At 34.5% G+C, this 24612-nt stretch overlaps 1 protein-coding gene across 3 annotated transcripts in view; it reads left to right on the forward strand.

The window, feature by feature from the left end:
• Positions 1-24612, forward strand: part of LOC107484362 (transcription factor HY5-like) — a 31031-nt gene extending 6419 nt beyond the window's left edge. The window contains exons 3-4 of one of the 3 annotated variants that reach the window (XM_016104962.3): positions 1636-1792; positions 15682-16521. In XM_016104962.3, the coding sequence (XP_015960448.1) occupies positions 1636-1792; positions 15682-15702 (178 nt within the window). In that variant the 3' untranslated portion in view covers positions 15703-16521. Of the gene's footprint in view, positions 1-1635; positions 1793-15681; positions 16522-24328 lie in introns of those variants that run through there. The other 2 variants (XM_016104961.3, XM_021140462.2) reach the window with 2 other exon arrangements.

Genomic DNA, 24612 nt, shown 5'->3' on the forward strand with positions numbered 1-24612 from the left:
TCATCTTTTGTTGTTTAGATATGATTAATTTAATTTTGAGAAGTGAATTTAAAATTTGATTTAATCTATGCGGTTTGTTAGTAATGAAATACAATTTGATTCAAATGAGTATAATTTTAATCAAATTTTAGTTTGAATTCGATTAGATGTACGATTTTGTTTGAATTAATTTGAATTTGAACACTCTTTTAAAAAAAATCCTTTATTATAATGGATTTTTTTAAGGTGAGTTTGCAAAAAAAAATATTATTTTTAGAAACTATTTTATTTAGTTATTTGTAAAAAAAAAATCGAAAGTTGCTTTTTTTTAATATTTATTAATGTATAACATTTAATGCAAGTCTATGGAATACGATATTTTCATTAAGAAAAAAAAAAAAGAAACTGATTTGTTTGTATCTAAAATAATATTTTGGTACATAAATTGACTTGCTCAAGGCCAATCCTTATATTAAAATCATTAATTACTTGATAATTCTTTTGTGCATATTTACATGGACTATGAATAAAAATTTTTGTACCTCTAGCGTAAATTTGCACAAATCATGTGAAATAACTTAGGAATTTTTATTTAATATTACAATAAACTTTCCAAGTTAAGTTACGAGTAAATATTTTAAATTACAAGTACGACCATGTTGTTTGACATGATTTTTAGTATTTTTTAGTTTACAATTATGTTAGATATATACTAAAATTAATTTTTAAAATTATAGAATATATATTAAAATATAAAATATATATTAAAAATAAATTAAAATATATAAATATATTTATATATAAATATATGATAATTGATTTTGATGTACCCTTAATAGTCTCGTCGACCTGAGTTACATGGCCTCAAACGGCCTCCCTGGTGTGAAGGGGCAAACTCACACACACACACCATGGTATAGAAAAGTCATTCGAGCAAATTATTGTAAATTAAAGTTAATCATTTAATTGATAATACTACTTAAAACGGTTCTAAATATCGGGCCAAAGCTTTAATATTCTTGCGCACGACTCCTGTACAAATTTGAACCAAACATTGATCCAAACATTCTATATAAACTTGCATGAGAGATATTATGCTGATAGAATTATCAAATGAGCTGTAGAATTTTCTGTTTTATGTTAGATTTGTTATATTTGGCCGAAGTCCGAAGAGGTAGTTAGAAAAAGTGGGCCCATATAACGCTTTTTTGTGGTGGAATATGAATCTGGAATCGAAATGTAGAGAGCATACATGACAAAATGACAACAACAAAATATGAGGTTCAAATTAAGGGTAAATTTATTTGCACATTTTCATGCAAATATATAAATATATAATTTTCTTATTAGTTAGTTAGATCATTCTTTAGTGTAGCAATGCATATAAACAAATTAATCAACGTAACATTATTTAATGTACCAACTTCAATAATTCTCAGTTAAAATTGTTATTATTAGATGTACGTGAAATATTGTGTCAAATATATGTCCGAATAATGCAACCATCTTCCATCATATATATCCCACTAATCCACTATCATAGTTGAGGACACTATTGAAGGCACTTTGTATAGATTGCATATAAACCCATGTGCAATTATCGAAAATATTTATGGCTCCAATATTTATTTAATGACTTTTTGGCATTATAAACAGATTATTGAGGAACAGGGTTTCTGCCCAACAAGCACGCGAAAGAAAAAAGGTTTATGTGAATGACTTGGAATCAAGAGCTAAAGACTTGGAAGATAAGAATTCCAACTTGGAAGAGCGCATCTCCACCTTAATCAATGAGAACACCATGCTCCGCAAGGTAACTGATTAATACCTATCAGCCTATCACTTTTTCCTTCCGTCAATATCATTCTTTTATGATTAATTAAGGAGTTGGTCTAAAAATCAGTTTTGGTCTTACTTTAATAATTTATTTCCACCTGTAAAAATTAGTTCGCAATTCACTAAACGTACGTAGCTTCTTAAGTCTAAAATAACTGTCGATTTTTATAACAAAATGAGATCAAAAAGAATTTTTGCGAAAAGCCAAAAACTGAAATTTCAAATTTTTATAATGTATTTATTGAAAAAATTAAATATAATTATATTTCTAGTATATAAATGACGTTAATAAAATGTCTTTATTAGCACTTCTTAACGCGATGAATTTAGAAAAGTACTAAAAAATTTATTTGTTTCAAAATGAGACTGGTTGGAGAAATTCAACAATATAAGATGTTTGCATTGTCTCTTGATAGCTGGAACTGTTTATTATTAGTGTAGTATTATACACTTTTTTCTTTTTCAACTCATTTACCTTTCACCGCCAACCAACCACCCCCTTTTGTAATCATACACATCAAACTCACACCCAAACCAAAAAATTTGAAAACTTTTAGTAATCCTTTTAAAAGAGCTATAATTTTTTTTCATAAAAAAAAACATACAAGAGGCTTACAATGAAGTGCCATCTAAATAGGAACCACCATCAAGAAGTGAAAAACAAAGAAGAAATAAAGAAAAATAAAAAAATGAAAAAAAGAGAAATCGTTTGACATTGCAGATGCAACACTGACTTTCTTTTCTTCTTTTCTAATTTTTGTGAATTTTATGTTTCTGTTCCTTAAATACAACAAGAAGGTTTTCTTTCTTTCTATTTTTCTTTGGTTTGTTTGTTTCATCTTCTGAATTCTTTGATTTCCTGAAAAAATAAATTGGCATGGTACATGGGTATCTGAATTATGTGAATTTCGTTTAGATTAATTTCTATTTTTTTAACTCTTCTTTCACTATTTGCAAGTTCTGTTTTTTTTTTTTGTTTAATTTTATTAATCCTTTTGGTATATTGCAAGATGCTAAAACTTGCCTCGTCTCAGAATCTCGTAATGTGCGAGAAGTCTGTGTTAGGTCGTTAAGTGTGAGAAGCTATGTTAACCAAGGTTTTGAAAACCGAATCGGTCATCGAACAACTCTAGTTACTGATTCACTAGTTCATAGATTTAATCGGTTTGATCGTAGTTGAACCGAAAAAATCGTTTTATAATAAAATAATAAATAAAATATAAATAAACACATGAAAATATAAGTATAGTCTAATGTAAGCTTTAAAATATCATTCAAAGAAAATGCTTTTCTAAATCTCTTTCAATAAACCTTTATCTACTCAAAAGAATCTTAAGTTGTTATATGAGTGCTGAGATAGCTGAACCTAGGAAATTGGCTGCACCTTAGATGGCAGTTTTGCAGGTTTTTTCACTTCAGAAATCAGGGACAGCTGCAAATCAGGTTCAAATATTAGCTAAATATATATCAAAGAAAGTATGGATCATATTAACATTGGAAAAATGGAATACAGTTTGTAAGTACCTTGCTAAGTAAATCTGTAGGTGGTTCATAATTAAGTCTCTTGTCATTCGGTTCCTATAAAGACAAAAGAAAGAAAGAGGGGATAGGAATTCAAATAAGAAACATACACAGAATGATTCATTCACATCTCAAATACAAGCATAAGATTAGTACATTACCAGTGGATATACTTTGATATTTCGGAAGACACCTCTTTCACCTTTGTTCGATCGTTGCTAATAAAAGCACCATACCCAGTTATAATCAATCACTTTACTTTACTTTACTAACAAACAAAACATGAAAAATTGAACCTATTCAAAAATCAGTTTTACAAACCGCATCCTCAGGCTCTCCTCAAGGTTTGTTAGTCATTCCATGTTTCTCCTGCCTTGAGCCATTGCTAGAGTTTGTCCTAGAAGAGTAATATAACCAGATAACAGATTATAATTGCTCACTTAAATGCAAAGATAATGAACAAGTCCAGAATATGAAATTGACAAAGAAGAGGAATCAGATTTCAATTTTGAATTTCAACCACAACAACAATAAGAAGAATCAAACAGAAATTTTTGATCAAACACGAATTCAAAATTCAAATCCAGAAATTCAATAAAAAATAACTCTAAATCCAGAAAATCAAGTACGCTTAGAGACAATTACAAAGAAAGTAGAATTATAAATCAAGTACGCATATGAATCAAGTACGCTTAAACAAAGTTCACAGTTCAGTTCACACTTCACAGAGCTTCACAACCTTCACACTTCACAGTTCAGTATCACTATATCAGATTATCAGTATATCAGACTTCAATGACTTCAGTTCACAGAGCTTCATAGATTCAAACAATTATTAAATCATACTCATTAGGGAGACAGAAACATGCAACAGTTATTCAATCAAACAATCATTGTAACGAGGGACAGAGACAAGGAGCAGAGTGACCAAGACGCCTTCAGTTCACAGTTCAAAAAATTACCTGGAAGCTCGAAGATGCCTTCAACAGAGCATGCAAGAGGGAGACAGACTGACAGAGACTTCAACTATTATTATTACAAAGAACAAAAATTATACCTAGGGTTAGAAGCTGGAAGCCTGAAAAAATATAGAGCTGGCGGTGGTTCTGATTTCCGAGCCCACTGCGCGACGAAAAGTGGTGGCGCGAAGCCGCGAGCAGAGGTGACTGACATTAGCTTCACAGACTATGCGGCGGCGGCGGTAGCTGACAGAAGTTGTGCCAGAAGCTCCAACTGCTGCACTGCTACACTGCTGCTTCGTGTTCTACACTTCTGCTTCTGCGTGCTGGAGAGGAGAGGTCGAGAGGGGTGCTTGCAAATGTTAGGGATTAGGGTTCATAAGTCACAACCAAGCTTCAACGCACCGTTTTTGAATTTTTATTTTTGTCCCATTTCAAAAACTGGCCGGTTCACGGTTCGGTTCGACCGACCGGTTTTCGACCGGTTCAACGGTCTAATGTCGGTTTTTGAATTTGGCGATTTTTGCTTCTAACCGAATCGCATTTGGCATCGGTTCACAGTTCAACCGGTTCGAATCGGTTTTCAGAACCTTGATGTTAACCCATATCAAGGTTAAACACCTCCAATAACCCCCACGACCATGAATCACACCCCTTTTGAACCTATTTTAAAATTAAATTCCGTGAGGAAAAAAATTTAGAGATAGCATTTGACTACCAAACAATTAGAGATTTTTTCTAATCTAAGTTCATTTTAGTCGCACATTTTTACATCATCACTCTTGTCATCCTTCTACCCACAAACTAACTAATCATGTCTTCTCCCTTACACAAGTCGCCCAGCATCAACCACCGTTCTCCTTGCCCAAACCAGTGGATCTATAGAAGAAGCTAAATAGCTACCAGATTTCTACTCCAAATAAACTGCGATATTGATTTGTAATGTTCGATAGATCTATCAAGGAGCCTTTTCGAACATCATAAACTATACTTTCAGAGATCAGTAGCAAACATCCAATCTTTTTCATTTTCGAGCATCCAAAATCATTCAATCCCATAAGTGCTCTCAATATCAACAAATGAAAAAAAACTATAAAAACAAAAAAAAGAACTAATAAGAGAGAACATGAAAGAAAAAGGGAAGCAATTGACATAAGACAAAACAAAAATTGGCAAAGCAACTTGTGCTTGTGCTTTAACTCATCCTTAAGTTGGACATTTGGTGAGCTTCCTGTTATGGTGGCTTGTGCTTGAACTCATCCAGGAATCTCCACCAATGTTTGTGATTCCAGTGTCCTCCGGGATCCCAAACTAAGCATGTAAAGCCCTTAAGAAGCTTCAAACAGATTCTTAGGCTTTCGGGGTGACAAATGCCAGAACAGATTCCAGGATCCCAAACTTTACTTTTACACCCGTTTTTGTCTCGATCTGCATTTTTCCAGCCGGGTGAAAGGTGATCTGAATTCTCACTGCAGCGACCAAACAGCTTCCTAGACCCATTCAGTTGAGCTTTATACCAACCTTTGCGTTTAAACTTAAAGCTTCCAACCATGATGAACCTTGCAGGACAATTCTTACCACTGACCATCTTCCTCTTACTCTTGATGCCACAAAGAGCTCTAAGTTGACCATCCATCTCCTTCTTCTTGAATCTCCATCTCTTGATCAACCTCTTCCAAGTCTTCAACTATGATATGCTTAGGAGGTTGTACACCCTCCTCAGCATCAATTTCAACCATCTTGGAAGGAGGCTCTATGTCTTGACTTTTCCATGGAGGTTATGCATCTCCTAAGTCTTCAACCACTTCTTCTTCTTCTTGAACAATGATAGCGTCTTCTACTTGTTCTAGTACAAATTCATTCTCTGTCTTGTCCACTGGGGTTTCTGGTATCTCCGTCATGCTACGCTCTTCAGTAAACTGTCCACATGGAGCTGTGGCTGATCCTTGTATATTTGAGCGCCTAGAAATCCATTGAATTACTACTTGCTCCAGTTGTTGAATGGTTGCCTGAAATCGATCCACTGTTTTCTTGAAACGATCCTTTGTCTCTTGATGTACTCGGCTTTCATAAGTAGGATCATAGTGCTCTTGGATTGATGGATATGGAGATGATGAATATTGAAGTGGTGGTTCTTGGGAGTAATTGGGTTGGAATTGGGGTGGTTCTATATATGGTTCATATGACTCATAAGGTGGTTGAGGGTTAGGGTCATATGGAGGTGAATGGTGGAAAGGGGCTTGTGAGTTTGGTAGTCCAAGGTTATGTTGAGGAAAGGGTTCATAGGCATATGGTGGTGGTTGTTGATAGTTCATTGGAGGTGGTTGTTGCCATGAGGATTGATCAAGTCTTTATGGCTCCTCCCATCTTTGATTGTTCCAACCTTGATGCCTGTTCTCATTGTAATTTCTTCTTCCTGCAACATTATTGTAACCAGACTCATAGACAAAGGGGTGAGAGTTCATAATAGCAAATAAAAATTAAAAACAAATATAAAAACAAATTGAAATTAAAAGGTTATTTAAATTTTGAAATTTGAAAATTAAATTTTGAATTTTGAATTTTTAATTTTTGAAATTTGAATTTTTTTTTGAAATTTGAAAATTGAAAATTTTTAAATTTGATTTTTGAAATAAGATAACATAAGATAAAAATTTTAAAATAAAAATCAATAACCTCTTAATTTACGAAAAAGCAAATAAAAATAAAAATAAAAACAAATCAAAAAGCAAATATTTACAATAACCAATAATAAGGCACACGTTTGCAATTCCCCGGCAACGGCGCCATTTTGATGTTAGGATTTTTGCTAGTAAAGAATTATTAAAAATATTCGCGTTGTAGATACAGTTTCTAAACTAACAGAAATCCCTTCGTGCAAACGTTTTGGTTGTCACAAGTAACAAACCCCTTTAAAAATTGTTAACCGAGTATTTAAACCTCGGGTCATCTTCTCAAGGAATTGCAGGGAGGTATATTCTTATTATTGGCTATGAAAAAGGTAAAATTGGGGTTTTGGAAGTAAGGGGGCAGTATGTTGCACAAAAAATAATAAGAAAATTAAATAAATAACTATAAAATAAACTTTTGGCAAGGTATGGGAACTGGAGGTCCTGTCCTGCTTATCTTTATCAATTGTAATGAGAATTGGATTTTTCTCCCACTTTGTTAACCTCTAACTATGAAGGTAAGTTAAGTGGATGAATTCCAATTTTCAATTAACAATGAGTTGATAACTCAAGAGTCGCCAGTTATTTAACCAAAGCCAAAAGGAAAACTATCTACTCGAATGAAAATAATTTGGATAAGTATCGACAACATAAATTAAAGAAAGCAATCATAGATCTGAAATATCTCAAATAGCATTAATTTAAAAGAGTAATCTGTAACATGGAAGAGTTCATAAATTTAATTGGAAAAATAAATAAAAAGGAACATTGAACCCGAATCGAGAGTCACTCTTAAAAACCAAGAGAAGTCCTAAATCCTAGTTTCTAAAAATCCTAATTTCTAATCCTAATCCTGATCCTAAGAGAGAGAGGAGAGAACCTCTCTCACTAAAAACTACATCTAAAATATGAAAAGTGAATTATGAGTGCATCCTCATGAATGAATGGATTTCCCCACTTTATAGCCTCTAATCTGTGTTTTCTGGGCCGCAAACTAGGTTAAAAACAGCCCAGAAATCGCCCCCAGCGTATTCTGGTACGTACAGGTCGCGGAAAAGTGACGCGGCCGCATGGCTCACACGGCCGCGCGGGTTGTGTTCCTGCCAGGTCACGCGTCCGCGTGACCCACGCGTTCGCGTCGCCTGGCGTCGGGGCAGCTATGGCAAATTATATATCAAATCGAAGCCCCGGACGTTAGCTTTCCAACGCAACTGGAACCGCGTCGTTTAAACCTTTGTAGCTGAAGTTATAGCCATTTGAGTGCAAAGAGGTCAGGCTGGACAACTTAGCAATTTCTCCAACTTCCTGTATTCCTTCCACTTTTGCATGCTTCCTTTCCATCCTCTGAGCCATTCCTGCCCTGTAATCTCTGAGATCACTTAACACACATATCAAGGCATCTACTGGTAATAAGAGAGGATTAATAATAAGCAAATATAAGATCAAAGAAGCACGTTTTCAATCATAGTACAAAATCAGGAAGGAAATATAAAACTATGCAAATATTATGAATAATATCTACTTGGTTAAAAACAAACAAGTTCTCCAAGACAAATACAAACCAAATTCCACTAATTCAAATTGTACAATAAAAAGCAAGTAAACTCGTAGGAAGATAGCTCATGAAAGCAGGGAACAAGGAATCGAGCATCGAACCCTCACTGGAAGTGTATACACTCTAATCGCTCAGGTGTTTGAGGTTCGATTCTCTCAATTCTTTACTAATCTTGCTTTCTAAGGCTTGCTCTTCTTCTACCAATCAACAAAAGTTTAATGCACAAATACACATAACAAGAGGTCTTTTAAGGGTTGTAATGGGGTTAGGGTCAAGGTAGGATTGTATTTGGCCAAGTGGACTAAAAATCTTAATCCTTAATTAACTTAAACTTTTCCACCTAACTTAGACAATCCATGTAATCATAATACAACATCTAACCATCCACTAACTATGTTTTCCACATATTCATACATTCTAATTTCAAGTACAACTCATATGCATTGCTTTCACCACTCACTTTGGGGCATTTGGTCCCCTTTTATTTGCTCTTTTTCTTTTCTTTTCTTTTCTTTTTCTTTTATTTTTTTATATTATTTTTTTTTTGTTTTTCTCAATGCATATGATTAAATTATTGAATGCATAAACATGTCCTAAACATTTCTTTCACATTTTCAGAAATTTCTAACATACTCAATTCTCAAACCAAATGTTTCCAAACACAATTTTCCCACACTTAAATCATAAGCACTTTCACTAGTCTAAGTTAACCAAGGATTCAAATTAAGGACATTATTGTTTTTCGCTTAGAGTTGATGATGTGCTAAAATAAAGAACAAATGGGTATAATAGGCTCAAAATTGGTTTGCAAGGGATAATGAAAGGTAAGGCCATATGGGTATGTGAGCTTAGTGAAACAAAAGCCTCAATCATGTAAGTACATGTATACATCAAATAATGGAAATATAGAATTAAGCAAGACAAAGATCACAATTTTAGAGAGAAAAACACACATCAAAAATAAATTATTGGTTGATAAAATGCAACCAATCAATTAGGCTCAAAAATCTTACAGGTTTGTGTGTTCGAGCTCTAAACCATGTTCCAATATAATATTTCTTCAAACAAGTGTAACAAAAAATTTTATTCAAATTAGTGAAATACTTTAAAAGGTTTCTTGGAAAAGAAAATATTACTTCAACCAAGTGGTAAAATATGCAAAAAATCAAACAGATATGCAATCAATTATGCAAATGCAACAATGAACAAACAAATAAAATAAAAAAATTTTGGTGTTGTGTCAAGAAATAACTAACCCATGGAGATTGGTATCGACCTCCCCACACTTAAAGATTGCACCGTCCTCGGTGCATGCTGAGATGTGCAAGTGGATGGGGGTTGTGGTTTCTCAGCTGAGCTCTTTTTGTTCCTTTCCTTGCCGGCAGTTTAGGAGTAGCTTTCTCCTTTCCTTCCTTGGTGGCCATCCTGAAGAAGGGAAGAGAAAGTAAATTAAATTCAAATAGATATATCGCAAGGAAGAGAACGGAAGAGTGGTGATGGATGCACAGTAGGATGTAATTGACATTAACACATGCTCACGAGTACATGTGAAAAGCCATCAATTGAAAATAGCTAGTGCATATAAGGACAAGTGAATGCAAGGTGTTTATTGGCATGCCGGCAAAGGGCATGAGTAGCATAGACCAAGCATCACTTGTAATAAATCACCATGTTTGTATTGACAATTATATTCAATTAATAAAATAGTAAAGGGAGTTTATGAAAAGCATGCATTCAATAGTATAAAGTATAATAGAGAAGTGCATAATGCCATATGGGCTTTTTCACAAACACATAGCATGTATGGTAAATAAGCTACTGAAAGTATTAAATTGAACATGCAAGCAACCCTTCAAAAAGTAATATATAATTGTCAAACAATTTCATAATAATTTACAAGAAAATAATTTCCCAATTAAATTTTTAATAATTTACAAGAAAATAATTTTCCAATTAAATTTTTAACACTAAAATAGCAAATTTAGAAAAGAAAAGAAAAATATGCACAAAATAAAAAACGCAATGAATGAAAGTATGCAAATAAATTAAATAAAATAGAATGGAAGTGAGAGAAAATAAGAAAGGAAGAAGAAAGAAATAAGAAAAGATAAGAAGAATAAGGATTCGGAGAAGAAAAGATAAGAAAATTGGCACTAATCTGAAGAGGTTGTGCGACGCTGGCGACGCGGTCGCGTGGGTGACGCGGTTGCGTGGTGCGCAATAAGGTTAGGCGACGCGGACGCGTGGGGCACGCGATCATATGACTTGATTTGTGCTAGTGGTGCGAGTGTAGCCTCGCGGTCGCACAACTCTCTGTTCAAAACTTAGTATTGCCAAAATCTAGGTGACGCGGTCGCGTGGTCGACGCGATCGCGCGGGTGGCCTTTTTCTTAAAATGACGCGGCCGCGTGGGGCACGCGGTCACGTGGTAGGGCTTGGGCTTCCAGCACGAGTCCAGCCCAAATTCCAGCTCAACTTTCGGCCATACACCTTGTTACGTCGAAATCCAGGGCCACGCGGTCGCGTGGGTGACGCGGACGCGTGGGGAAGCCACTTTGGAAATGACGCGGCCGCATCAGCGATGCGGTCGCGTGGGATGATTTGTACCCTTGGCACGCCTCCAGCCCTGCTCCTGCGTAACTCTCTGTTCAATTTCTTTTCCTCCTAACGCACATACGACGCGGACGCGTCAGCGACGTTGCCGCGTCGCGTGCGTAAATCCTTTTTTTTTTTGAAAAATGAAGAATGCAGTGTTAATATGAATGTGACGCAAAACTCCAGGTTCAATATAATAAAATAAAATAAAACTAGAAACAAATAAAACTAAATAAAAATGAAAAATGAACGATCGTACCATGGTGGGTTGTCTCCCACCTAGCACTATTAGTTAAAGTCCTTAAGTTGGACATTTGGTGAGCTTCCTGTTATGGTGGCTTGTGCTTGAACTCATCCAGGAATCTCCACCAATGTTTGTGATTCCAGTGTCCTCCGGGATCCAAAACTAAGCATGTAAAGCCCTTAAGAAGCTTCAAACAGATTCTTAGGCTTTCGGGGTGACAAATGCCAGAACAGATTACAGGATCCCAAACTTTACTTTTACACCCGTTTTTGTCTCGATCTGCATTTTTCCAGCCGGGTGAAAGGTGATCTGAATTCTCACTGCAGCGACCAAACAGCTTCCTAGACCCATTCAGTTGAGCTTTATACCAACCTTTGCGTTTAAACTTAAAGCTTCCAACCATGATGAACCTTGCAGGACAATTCTTACCAATGACCATCTTCCTCTTACTCTTGATGCCACAAAGAGCTCTAAGTTGACCATCCATCTCCAGTAGCCCATATTCAAGTGGGATTAAAAAGCTAAAGGATATGAATTTTACCCACTTGAATGTTGTGAAGGATGATGGCAACTTAGGGGGAGGTATTTTCAATGAAATTGCAAGCTCCACTCCCTTGTGCTCCTCTCTGATAATTACCACCTCTTTGCAAGCTTCTTCAATTTCAACCTCTTCCTCTTGGTAGCTCTCTTTCAATTCAATCTCCTCTTCATTGCTTTCCAAGGGCATGGTAGGTTGTGCTTCTTCTTCTTGAATCTCCATCTCTTGATCAACCTCTTCCAAGTCTTCAACTATGATATGCTTTGGAGGTTGTACACCCTCCTTAGCATCAATTTCAACCGTCTTGGAAGGAGGCTCTATGTCTTGACTTTCCCATGGAGGTTCTGCATCTCCTAAGTCTTCAACCACTTCTTAGTTCTACGTCTCCTAAGTCTTCAAACACTTCTTCTTCTTCTTGAACAATGACAGCGTCTTCTACTTGTTCTAGTATGAATTCATTCTCTGTCTTGTCCACTGGGGTTTCTGGTATCTCCGCCATGCTACGCTCTTCAGTAGACAGTCCACATGGAGCTGTGGCTGATCCTTGTATATTTGAGCGCCTAGAAATCCATTGAATTACTACTTGCTCCAGTTGTTGAATGGTCGCCTGAAATCGATCCACTGTTTCCTTGAAATGATCCATTGTTTCTTGATGTACTCGGCTTTCATAAGTAGGATCATAGTGCTCTTGGATTGATGGATATGGAGATGATGAATATTGAAGTGGTGGTTCTTGGGAGTAATTGGGTTGGAATTGGGGTGGTTCTATATATGGTTCATATGACTCATAAGGTGGTTGAGGGTTAGGGTCATATGGAGGTGAATGGCGAAAAGGGGCTTGTGAGTTTGGTAGTCCAAGGTCATGTTGAGGAAAGGGTTCATAGGCATATGGTGGTGGTTGTTGATAGTCTATTGGAGGTGGTTGTTGCCATGAGGATTGATCAAGTCCTTGTGGCTCCTCCCATCTTTGATTGTTCCAACCTTGATGCTTGTTCTCATTGTAATTTCTTCTTCCTGTAACATTATTGTAACCAGACTCATAGCCAAAGGGGTGAGAGTTCATGATAGCAAATAAAAATTAAAAACAAAAATAAAACAAATTGAAATTAAAAGGTTATTTAAATTTTGAAATTTGAAAATTAAATTTTGAAATTTGAATTTTTAATTTTTGAAATTTGAAATTTTTTTTGAAAATTGAAAATTGAAAATTTTTAAATTTGATTTTTGAAATAAGATAAGATAAGATAAAAATTTTAAAATAAAATTCAATAACCTCTTAATTTAAGAAAAAGCAAATAAAAATAAAAATAAAAGCAAATCAAAAAGCAAATATTTACAATAACCAATAATAAGGCACACGTTTGCAATTCCCCGGCAACAACGCCATTTTGACGTTAGGATTTTTGCTAGTAAAGAATTATTAAAAATATTCGCGTTGTAGATACAACTTCTAAACTAACAGAAATCCCTTCGTGCAAACGTTTTGGTTGTCACAAGTAACAAACTCCTTTAAAAATTGTTAACCGAGTATTTAAACCTCGGGTCATCTTCTCAAAGAATTGCAGGGAGGTATGTTCTTATTATTGGCTATGAAAAAGGTAAAATTGGGATTTTAGAAGTAAGGGGGCAGTATGTTGCACAAAAAATAATAAGAAAAATAAACAAATAACTATAAAATAAACTCTTGGCAAGGTATGGGAACTGGAGGTCCTATCCTAGTTATCTTTATCAATTGTAATGAGAATTGGATTTTTCTCCCACTTTGTTAACCTCTAACTATGAAGGTAAGTTAAGTGGATGAATTCCAATTTTCAATTAACAATGAGTTGATAACTCAAGAGTCGCCAGTTATTTAACCAAAGCCAAAAGGAAAACTATCTACTCGAATGAAAATAATTTGGATAAGTACTGACAACATAAATTAAAAAAAGCAATCATAGATCTGAAATATCTCAAATAGCATTAATTTAAAAGAGTAATCTGTAACATGGAAGAGTTCATAAATTTAATTGGAAAAATAAATAAAAAGGAACATTAAACCTGAATCGAGAGTCACTCTTAAAAACCAAGAGAAGTCCTAAATCCTAGTTTCTAAAGATCCTAATTTCTAATCCTAATCCTAATCCTAAGAGAGAGAGGAGAGAACCTCTCTCACTAAAAACTACATCTAAAATATGAAAAGTGAATTATGAGTGCATTCTCATGAATGAATGGATTCCCCCACTTTATAGCCTCTAATCTGTGTTTTCTGGGCCGCAAACTGGGTTAAAAACAGCCCAGAAATCGCCCCCAGCGTATTCTGGTACGTACAGGTCGCGGAAAAGTGACGCGGCCGCATGGCTCACGCGGCCGCGCGGGTTGTGTTCCTGCCAAGTCACGCGTCCGCGTGACTCACGCGTTCGCGTCGTCTGGCAGCAGGGCAGCTATGGCAAATTATATATCAAATCGAAGCCCCGGACGTTAGCTTTCCAACGCAACTAGAACCGCGTCGTTTGGACCTCTGTAGCTAAAGTTATAGCCGTTTGAGTGCAAAGAGGTCAGGCTGGACAGCTTAGCAATTTCTCCAACTTCTTGTATTCCTTCCACTTTTGCATGCTTCCTTTCCATCCTCTGAGCCATTCCTGCCCTGTAATCTCTGAGATCACTTAACACACATATCAAGACATCTATGGATATCTCCAGTACAGGTTGAGAGATGGATCGGGAACTTGCGGGTCGAGGCGGATTGGAGGATTGTTTGACTGGAGCAACGGGGGGTGGTACCTGCAAAGACACTCCGACGCTCAAGTCAGAATGGATCTAAGAGGTAGAAGGTGTGAGGAAGTGATCAATACCTGGAGGGAGCTGGGCCCTCTATTTATAGGTGATGGTAGCTATCTTATCTTATCCTCTTTGGCTAAGATAAGGATGTTTGAATTTAAAAGTTGGTTAGGAGTTCTAGCGGACCGGTTTCGGGCCTTCTAGAAGGGTAAAGCAGGTCAGACCCGGGTAATCGGGTTTGGGGATCACTCCGGGCGTAGGATCTGTGGGTCGAATCCGTAATACAACTCTATAACATTGAAGTAAATAGCAATGGAGATGTAAAAGACGACATAGTTGTGGCAACGTGGCGAATCAAAGGCCGGTGACAAAAACAATGGTGCCTACCCAGCTATGATGGTATCTAGTTCCCTTGCTAAGGTCAAGCAGGGGACAAGATAACTCAATTTCTTGGGAGGGGAGTTTACTTTTCTTACACTATAGAAAAAAAGTATTATTTACCATAGGATATGTCCGCAGATTACAATAAAAAAAATCCCACAGAAGAAGCCTTGATAGAAAAATGTTATCAGCTGATTTTTATATCCGATGCAAAAGTTTTAAATGTTACAAGTGATTTTTTATCACAAACAAATATTTTTATTTGACAAATTATTTAAATGTTACCTCTAAATCTGACCATAGTATGAGACAAAATCTCCATTTTTAAATAAATAATAATAATTACCATCGGATTATCTCACACACTAAATCTAATGATAAATAATAAATTTTATTTTTTAAACTAATTTCTATTTAGATATATTATATATTTATATTTAAAATTTTTTAATATAATGCACTATTATTAAACACACGACAAATAAATAGTATTTTATATCAAAAACAATAAAATTTTAATAATACAAACCAAGGAGTATGAAATCAATAAAGTTTCGAATGATAAGTGTACTAAGAAAACAAATGAGGCTAAAGTCGACATAGTCATCTGCATCGTCCTTAGGCCCATCCCCTTCCTTTTGCAGGGTTGGATGTATTGGTGCTGATGATGAACCCCCCTCATGCGGAGTTGCTAACTACACAAGCTAGGTGATAGTAGATGGTGACATCTTCTATCATCTTGCGAACTTTCTCTTAGTCCCTCAAGATTTGGCATGGGCTACCACTAAGATCTATCTAACCTCATTGACTATCGACTCACGTTCATCCAGGCAAGCAAGTAAGATGCGACTCCTATCCTTAACTTCATATAAGTAGCAACCTTAATCATCCAATCTCGCGTAGGGTTGTGAATTTGCTTCATATATAACTCTGCGACAATCTCTTGAGAAGGTGGAAGTGCATTTGTGGCTATGGTGGACGCTTCCAAAGGACCCCATGGAAGAGTGCTGACAAAGAAGGAAAACTTTTCGTGAATGCAGTTTTTGTATGACTCTCCAAGAGTATGCAGCCAAACTGCATTCAGATACACTTGCATAGTATAACACTTTACCACTCAAAACTTTATGCTTAAATCATAAATTAGAGGTGATGATGAGGTATTACGATATCTAAAAGAAAAATACATATATAGGTAGATTTAAAAAGAAGTTTAACTAGGAGTCTTGACAAAAATTTGAACAAAACAGAAATAAAAAGTTGCTTCAAACTCGAATGGTTAAGAATAAAACGCGTAGATAATAGTGAAACAGAAGAAACATAATACATATGGTATAAGAGTTTCAAAAGAAATACATATTAACAAGTTCCAGACTCGACTTGCGAAGCAAAGACCAGCCAATAAATATTTACATATATATAACCCAAAAGTTTACCAAAAGACAAGATATAAATCCTATTCTCCTAGTCAACCTTTAGAAGGGATAAAATACAAATTTATACAAAGTGGAGAATATATATATATATATATAAAACAAAAGAATACGTATGAAATGAGAATCGAGAGTTTTCAGTATAGTAATAGTACTTAAATAGTTAAGATATAAGGCCCTGGAAAGTCAGAGGCATTCATAAACTCCAACAATCCATATCAAAATCCTAGAGTTCTCACTAAACTCAAATTATAGTAATTACATCAAAGGATTCTCGTTTAACTCTTTGTTTTTTGTTCTCTACAAACCTCCCAATCATCAAGTGGAACAACCCTCAGCATCACCTTTGCCAGCATCAGGGATCCCTCAGAAAGAAATTTACAAGACAAACAAAGAAAACACAGATATGGATAGTAAATACAGTAAATATATCAAGTAGCAGCTAATCACAGTTAAACAGGTAAGCAAACTAATACAAATGTACACTCAAACAAAACATACAAGTGCACATGATGCATGTCTGTCATTTGGCTAATAATATCATCTGTCAGTTGACATGTCCGGTAGCAAACCCTGGACAGTCCCTGTGTGTACGCATCTCCAATAGTCTATGCATATATATAATCATTCATTTATCATCTCATTGGAGAAATCCGGGGAGTTAAAGTGCCAAGACACATCTTGCGACAGAGGGTATCGAGTCTCAAACTAGAGTAAGTGGGGGCAAACCAATCCATCTACCTAGGAAAACTCGTGTCTCAGATAATTTAAATGCATATGCCATCTGAATCTTTAAATCATAATTCATCAATATCATCATCACCCTTATTCATATCTCATACGATCACAATTCATCATTATCATCACTATCCTTATTCATATCTCATATAACTTTACCCATGCCTCATTAATTCAATTATTCACTTCACAAATCTTTCTCAATGTCGGCCTAACTCCCTCAATAAGTTTGCTCTCTTTCCCAAGCCTAACACTAGCTATCAGACCTTAAACAGGAGTTACAGAGGTTTGAAAAGTTAGAGGAATGGTTAAAAAATTAAAAAATACAACTTTGGCAAAACAGGGTGGTCATGCGTACGCATGCCACCCACGTACACAAAAATTCAAAAATTTACATTGCCGCGTACGCGAGACATGAGCTCATGAGGCAGGGAGCAATCCCCGCGTCGCATGGCACTACCGCATACGCAAGATTGCGGATTTCACAGTGCCGCATACATGAGACCGTGTCTGCATATGCGAGATTTCTAGGTAGAGGCCAATACCCATGTTGCGTGACACTGTTGCGTATGAAAGCATGTCAAATTTGCCAAAATGCTGTTAAATTCAAAAAATAAGTTTTTCACACTGGTTCAGAATTCAAAGTCCACAAACTTACCGACAAGTGCACCGGATCGTACCAAGTAATACCTCAGGTGAGTAAGGGTTGATCCCGTGAGGATTGATAGACCGAGCAACGATAGTTGACTGATTCACTTAGTCAGGCAGGCAGAAATTGGTGTTTTAAGGTTCAAAAGCATTAAACAGTAATTCATAGAGTAAGAATAATGCAAACAGTGAAATTTGTGTGAAAAGATAGTTAAGATTTAAGAGTTATTTATTCTTCCGAATTAATATTTCTTACCAACTATTTCAATTATGTAAGATTCATTTTATGGTAAACTGTAATTAACTAAACCCTAATTCCTTAGTGATTTAGTCTTCTCTAACCTAATCAGCCACCAATTCCCTAGTCACTTAATATAGATTAGAGGGTTAGGTTCAGTTAGAGTTTATTAGCCACAAAAATCCTAATTACCCAAATATACGGGGATTATATGTCACGTATCCCATTAAGTCTAAGCAATTAGTAGTCAAGGAGGAGTTTACTTTTAAACTAGTATTCAAGTGAGATAATGTTTCCAAGAATGAACAAGAATTCATATAGAATAAGAGTGATTTTCCAATACACTCAAATTCATAGGACGAAGAACAAAAGTAATTCTTGAAATTAAATCAATACATTAATTAAAATAGAGTGACAATAGTATCAATCCATAGAATAAACAGAGCTCCTAACCTTAACCAAGGAGGTTTAGTTGCACATGACTTAGAGAGAAAAACTAGGGTTCCAAGGTGTGTAAAAACTAGAATGAGGTTGAAGAGAAAAGAGACAAGAGATGATGAGAGCCAGAAGAGCTAAATCTTTTTTCTTTTATATCTAACCTGATTTGATTTCAAAATAAAATAGAATAATCACTACTAAAGCCCAAAAGATTGTGTTTGGGAATAAAAATAACTAAAACGAAATAAAATAAGATAAATATGACCCAAATCTAACTAATGAAGCCCTTTCCTTAAAGTTGGATCCACACTGCTGGCGCTAAATGCTAGAATCGCCATTTAGTGCTCCTGGAGATAGTAAGTTTCTAGTTGTTGCTATCTTCCTGGTACTAAATGCCAAGTTCGGTGTTTAACGCCCCTCGAGGCAGTGGCTTGGGCGCTGGTTACGAGGTACCTAGCACTAAACACTGAGTTGTGGCATTTAGCGCCATGATGTCAGAAGAGAAGTATAGACTATTATATATATTGGAAAGCTCTGGAAGTTGGCTTTCTAATTCTGCTGTAACTGCGTCAATTGGACCTCTATAGCTCAAGTTATGCTCGATGGAGTGCGAAGAGGTCAGGGTTGACAACATCCAGTTTCTTCCTTTTTCATCTGCATGAACTCTGTCAAACTCACCCGAATCTTTCCTGAAATTAAAAAAACCATGCGCCTGAAAGTAGCATCCAAATAGGCTTCAAACACTAAAATCTAAATAAAACTGAATAAATTCACATCTAAAATAATAAGAAAATATAGAAAAGATGTTCAAGCATCACACACCAAACTTCAAATGCGTATAATTTTTTCATAAAAAATCATTTTTAGTCTATTCTTTAGATGTTATAAACTTCACAGACCCAATTTTTATTCAAGACAATTTTTACAATATTTGGGGGTCCAAAAGCCAAGTTATGGCCCGTCGAAGTTGGTCAAAAATAGGTTTTTACCAAAAGTTATAAATCCTCTAGTTTACCAAACCAGTCACAACCAAAATCAATCCCAATCATTCACGTACATCATCAAATATTTGTCTACTATTTATCAATCACCCAGACACCTAAGTTATTAAACTTCCATTATATCAACTCATCAATATACTCATGATACATCACAAATATACACATTTAATCCACCAAATCCAATAATTCAGAGCATTCAATTTTAACTTATGGCAATTAGCCTAAGTTTTCATGCAACGTTATATATTAACTACAAGAAATAGAAACCATACCTTGACCGATTTCTCTCCAAGCTCAAAACAGCTCAAAACCCTCCTCTTCACAAGCTTTCAAGCTAACACAACAAGCTTTCAGCCACATGAGTTCCAATCCAAGCACAACACTTCACCAATTTGACTTCAATTCACATGGATTCAATCTAATTTCATATAATTTCATACCCAACTACCAATTTCAATACCTAAACTTCATAAAATTAAAGAATTCAAAGGGATAAGAGTTCCTCACCTTTACTCATTGAGCACTTCGATGAAATCCATCTATATCTTACACTAGAGTACACCTAAACTATCAAAAGCATAAACTTGCTAAATACCGAAGAACCAAAATCATGAAAACGAAAGAAGTGGAGAATTGGGTGAGAAATTTGAGTTTCTTACCACTTTGTTCAGATAGATTTAAAGAGCCCGGCGAGGTGAATGCGTGGCCGCAAACGGTACAGCGATCAGAGCTCCGAATTGAGAGTTATGACTGATAGAAGACTAGATTAAAAAATAGAAGTTAGGGTTCTTTCTCAAATCTCTCTCTCAGCGTGTTTCATTGTGAATAAAGGGGGAGAGTGGCTGATTTGGTTTAAATGGGTTGGGTCTTGGGTCCAGTACGGGCCTAGTTCAATCAATTTAGCTCGTTGCCCAACTTTGGGCCAAAATATTTAAAATTAATGTTTTAATTTGTATTTTAAATATTTTTACTTTTTCAAATCATAAAATTTATTTCCTAATGTTTTTGGCTCATAATTAATTTATTAGTTTATTATTTATTAATTTATTGGATTTTACACATAAAATTTTTGAATGTTGCCTTCCTCAACACTCTGCTAGGATTGCTAGGTTGTGGTCTCCATGTTTTGTATAAATTTGTCATAGGTAATAAAAATATATTTTTTTTATCAGATTGAAATAAATAATATTTGAAATATTTTTTTAAAAAATTGAGTCTTATATACAAACGACCAGACTTTTCATTCACTCATAGAACCTTGTTCTCCTTTCTGATCTGGAGATGTCTGAAGACTTCAAAGTTAGTTGACTTATGTTTTAATTCCTTTGTTTGCACATATTCCAAAAAACTTAGAAAAATAAAAATTGGTTTAATTAAATAATACAACACTAACTTTCTTTTGGTTGATGCAATGGTTGTTAAGCCCCCTACAGTGCAAATAGCCTCCCCTGGTAGACATCATGTTCATGTTCATAGTTTGGAGGTGGTTGAATTTTGAATCATTGCCTAGTGGCATCTTAACTCCTACTTTAAATCAGAGCGCAACCACATTGTGGGCTCTTCTTTCGCATTATGGATATCCAAAAGCATTTGTTGAAATGATCGACCACAATAATAGTCAAATGCCTTCCTTACGTATAGTTGGTGTATATAATCCCATTTGAAGTCCCGTACATAAAAACATTAATGATTAATAACTAAAAAGTAATATTACAATAATTAAATTGCTATTAAGTTTAATTTAACTCTCCACTTGTCAAACCATTTATCAAATGACATTACTCGAGTCGCTGCATTATATAGAAGGGAACTAGATATGAGAAAAGCTGTCATTGTTTGTATACATATAAAACTTATTAATGGCAGCGATATGAGGTGATATATTGTGTACATATACAAATTATTACCCATTAGCTGTGCTCGAGCTTTATAGCTGAACCATGGTGTCTTCATTTGTTATAGATGCCTTTGACATGTCTGTAGGTAGGGGGAGGCATTAACTAGTCTATGGAAGAGGTAGGTGGAGTAGGAGATGTCCACTCCGTGTAAGCATAAGGGGAGAGGAGAAGAGGACCCATATAGTTCGAGTTAGGAATAATGAGAAATGGTTGTGAAAAAGGTGCCGATGATGTGGTTGGTTAAGGAGGAATTAAGGTAAATGGTGTTGGGGAGGCAGTTGTTGGAGTATCAGGGATAATCATCACCCTACACCTACCTAGTCCTCGAGCACTACCTAGATTGCTACCAACCATTATTTTTATATGAATATTACATGAAATAAGCATTTTATTATCAAGTTAACATGACATAAATAATATATATAAGGATAAACATATGCAGTGAATCGAAATTATTATTAGTTAAAGAGTAAGATCTCATTTTTGTCTCAAACGTTTGGGATAAGTCCTATTTGTGTCCATAACATTTAAATCCTCCTATTTGTATCCCTAACGTTTGTAAAAGTGATTCAATGTTATCCTGCCGTCAATTACACATTATGAGCTTTAGTTTGAGTTTTGAAAATCTCTTCTTCATTTTAAAATACAAATGTCTAGGATAGAATCGATAATCCACTTCGAAAAATATCTCATCAAAAGTTGAAACTAATTCCTGCAATATTTACATAATTCACTTTTATATGAATATAATTGAACCTAAACACAAATAGTGGGTACAATATTAAAATTGAATACATCCAACTGAGACCTAATTGAGAATGAATACATTCAAGTGAGAATAATTGAAAAATACAATCTAATTTGTTAGTATAATTGATAGCAGGATAACATTAAATCACTTTTATAAACGTTAGGGATACAAATAAGACGATTTAAACATTAGGAACACAAATAGGACTATTCCAAATGTTTGGGACAAAAATGATACTTTACTCTTTAGTTAAATTTTAGTATTATAAAACATGAGCTAGTATCTTAATTCGAAGTATAGAGACCATCTTTAGTATTTTTAAAGCAAACTTCATTGTCCAATTCATCTTTATCATCTATCCCTTCCAAAATGTCTATTACTCACATGAAATTATCAATTAAAAGATCAACTTCATCATTTGCTAAAGAGAAACTTACATTGGTCAGAGGATTAGTTTCAACAATTTTCTTGTAAGGAATTGGCTCAACAACTTGGTAAGCACTTGAGTTTTTTGTCCATTACATTCAACTCGACATCGTGGCTTAGTATTAACTATAACCATCCAATTTGATTTGAAAATTCTTGGGTAATACAATTAGTAGTGTACTTGACATGCATTTTGGGGGTAGGATGAATGGATTATTTTGATTACTACTATTTATCTCAATAATGTCGTAGTCTTTATGTTTTTGTATTTTATTTTTTATATGTTTGGATCAAATCATTTATATTTAAAAAAAAATTGCATACAGTCTAAAAAAATACTCTAATTAAATTATGGCATGCAACACCCTATTCCAATTGTTCGTTGATTAAAACGTAATTTATATCCATTGGATCGCTCATGACTTTGCTCACTGGACCTATTTGAGTGTGACTAGTTCAACATTGGATGTGTTATTAAGGTTATCAAACATAATTCTTGAGCCACATTGAAAATTTATCAAGGGTCATATCAGGATTTTTCTCATGGAATATCCTAAAATTAAAAACCATTTTCAAATTGTATTATATGCTAAGAATGATAAAACCATTTTCAAATTACATTACTTGCATGATAGTATGAAACCTTATTATAAGTTAAGTAGAATGTATAGCTGGGTAGCAATTTTTTCCTTCTCATCTAGCCAATAAACATTACTCGTCCCTAAACGATAAATTGGAACTATTGCGTCACAAAGTGAAAACAACAGAAACATTAATAAAATCGTAAGTTTAAATTTCTTTTACAAAATTTTAGTAGAACTTTTCCTTAAATTAAAAGCATCAACTAAAGAATATCCTCATTTTTTTGGGGCAAACAATTTGAGAAACATGAATCAGAATCATGATTACACAAAAATTCTTTATGAAATTTCGAAAAGATTTTCCTTTAAAATACAGACAATCCACCAAACAACATTATTTTTGATAGAATAAATAATTTAAAAGTCATGAGTTAACAAGCAATCATACCATCCTAAGAATTTCGTTGCATTCTCTTTATTACTCCGCAATTTGCAATAAATAAAGGCTGAAAATGGTTAACTAGTTATTCTGCAATTTCATGGCTTACAAATCTCTCCTACTGAAAATAAGTTTAACCTAACGTTAATGTTTCTTAAACTTAAATAATTAAGTGATAGAGAACCAGCCTCAGCTCCAAGCAACAACAAAACTACACAATTCAAGTCCTACACGAAACAAAATGCAAATGACAAAAGAGAAATGATCACAATCCTAAAATTTAAGTATATTTATTATTTATAATGAAAGATATTTAAAACCAAACAAAGTGGCATTATGTTTAACTTTAGAAATAACAGAATATTTTGTTATATATATTTTGTATAGTAAAAGATATTTAAAACAGAAAATTTGTACACCATATCCTTCCTAATTCGCATTATATATGTAATAGAAATAATAGATAATAGACTGATGGATTAATAGACACACTACCTATAATTCATTTTTTTAGTAAAAATGTATAGTAATAACAAATGAAAATAGTAAAAACAGTAAATAAGTTATAGTATAATTTGAACTAGAAATTTTCTTAATTAGTTTAAAATTTAAAAAATAACAGAAACTATTTATGAAAAAAAGTTATACACCAAATTTCTATATCATACTGAAGTATATTGAATGTTGCTGAATTTACTGGCAGGTTCTGATGAATACGAGGCCTAAAGTTGATGAGAATGTTAAAGCATAGTCAAAGACGATTCAATAATAAAATATAAATGCTAAGCAGACTAAGATAGAGGTGGCTAGCAGAGGAAGGCATTCAATAGTGTGTAAATATCATTGTTCCTTGTACACACAAAAAATATAAATCTCTACCTTCCCCTTCTACTCAGGTCTTTGCCCTATATGTATATTTATATTGACAAAGTTTAAATTATTTTGAGAAAATTGAACATAGAGAGAAATGACAGATGTTTATTTGAA

Source organism: Arachis duranensis, chromosome 4 (genome assembly GCF_000817695.3).
Source record: "Arachis duranensis cultivar V14167 chromosome 4, aradu.V14167.gnm2.J7QH, whole genome shotgun sequence".
Classification (NCBI taxonomy): Eukaryota; Viridiplantae; Streptophyta; class Magnoliopsida; order Fabales; family Fabaceae; genus Arachis; species Arachis duranensis.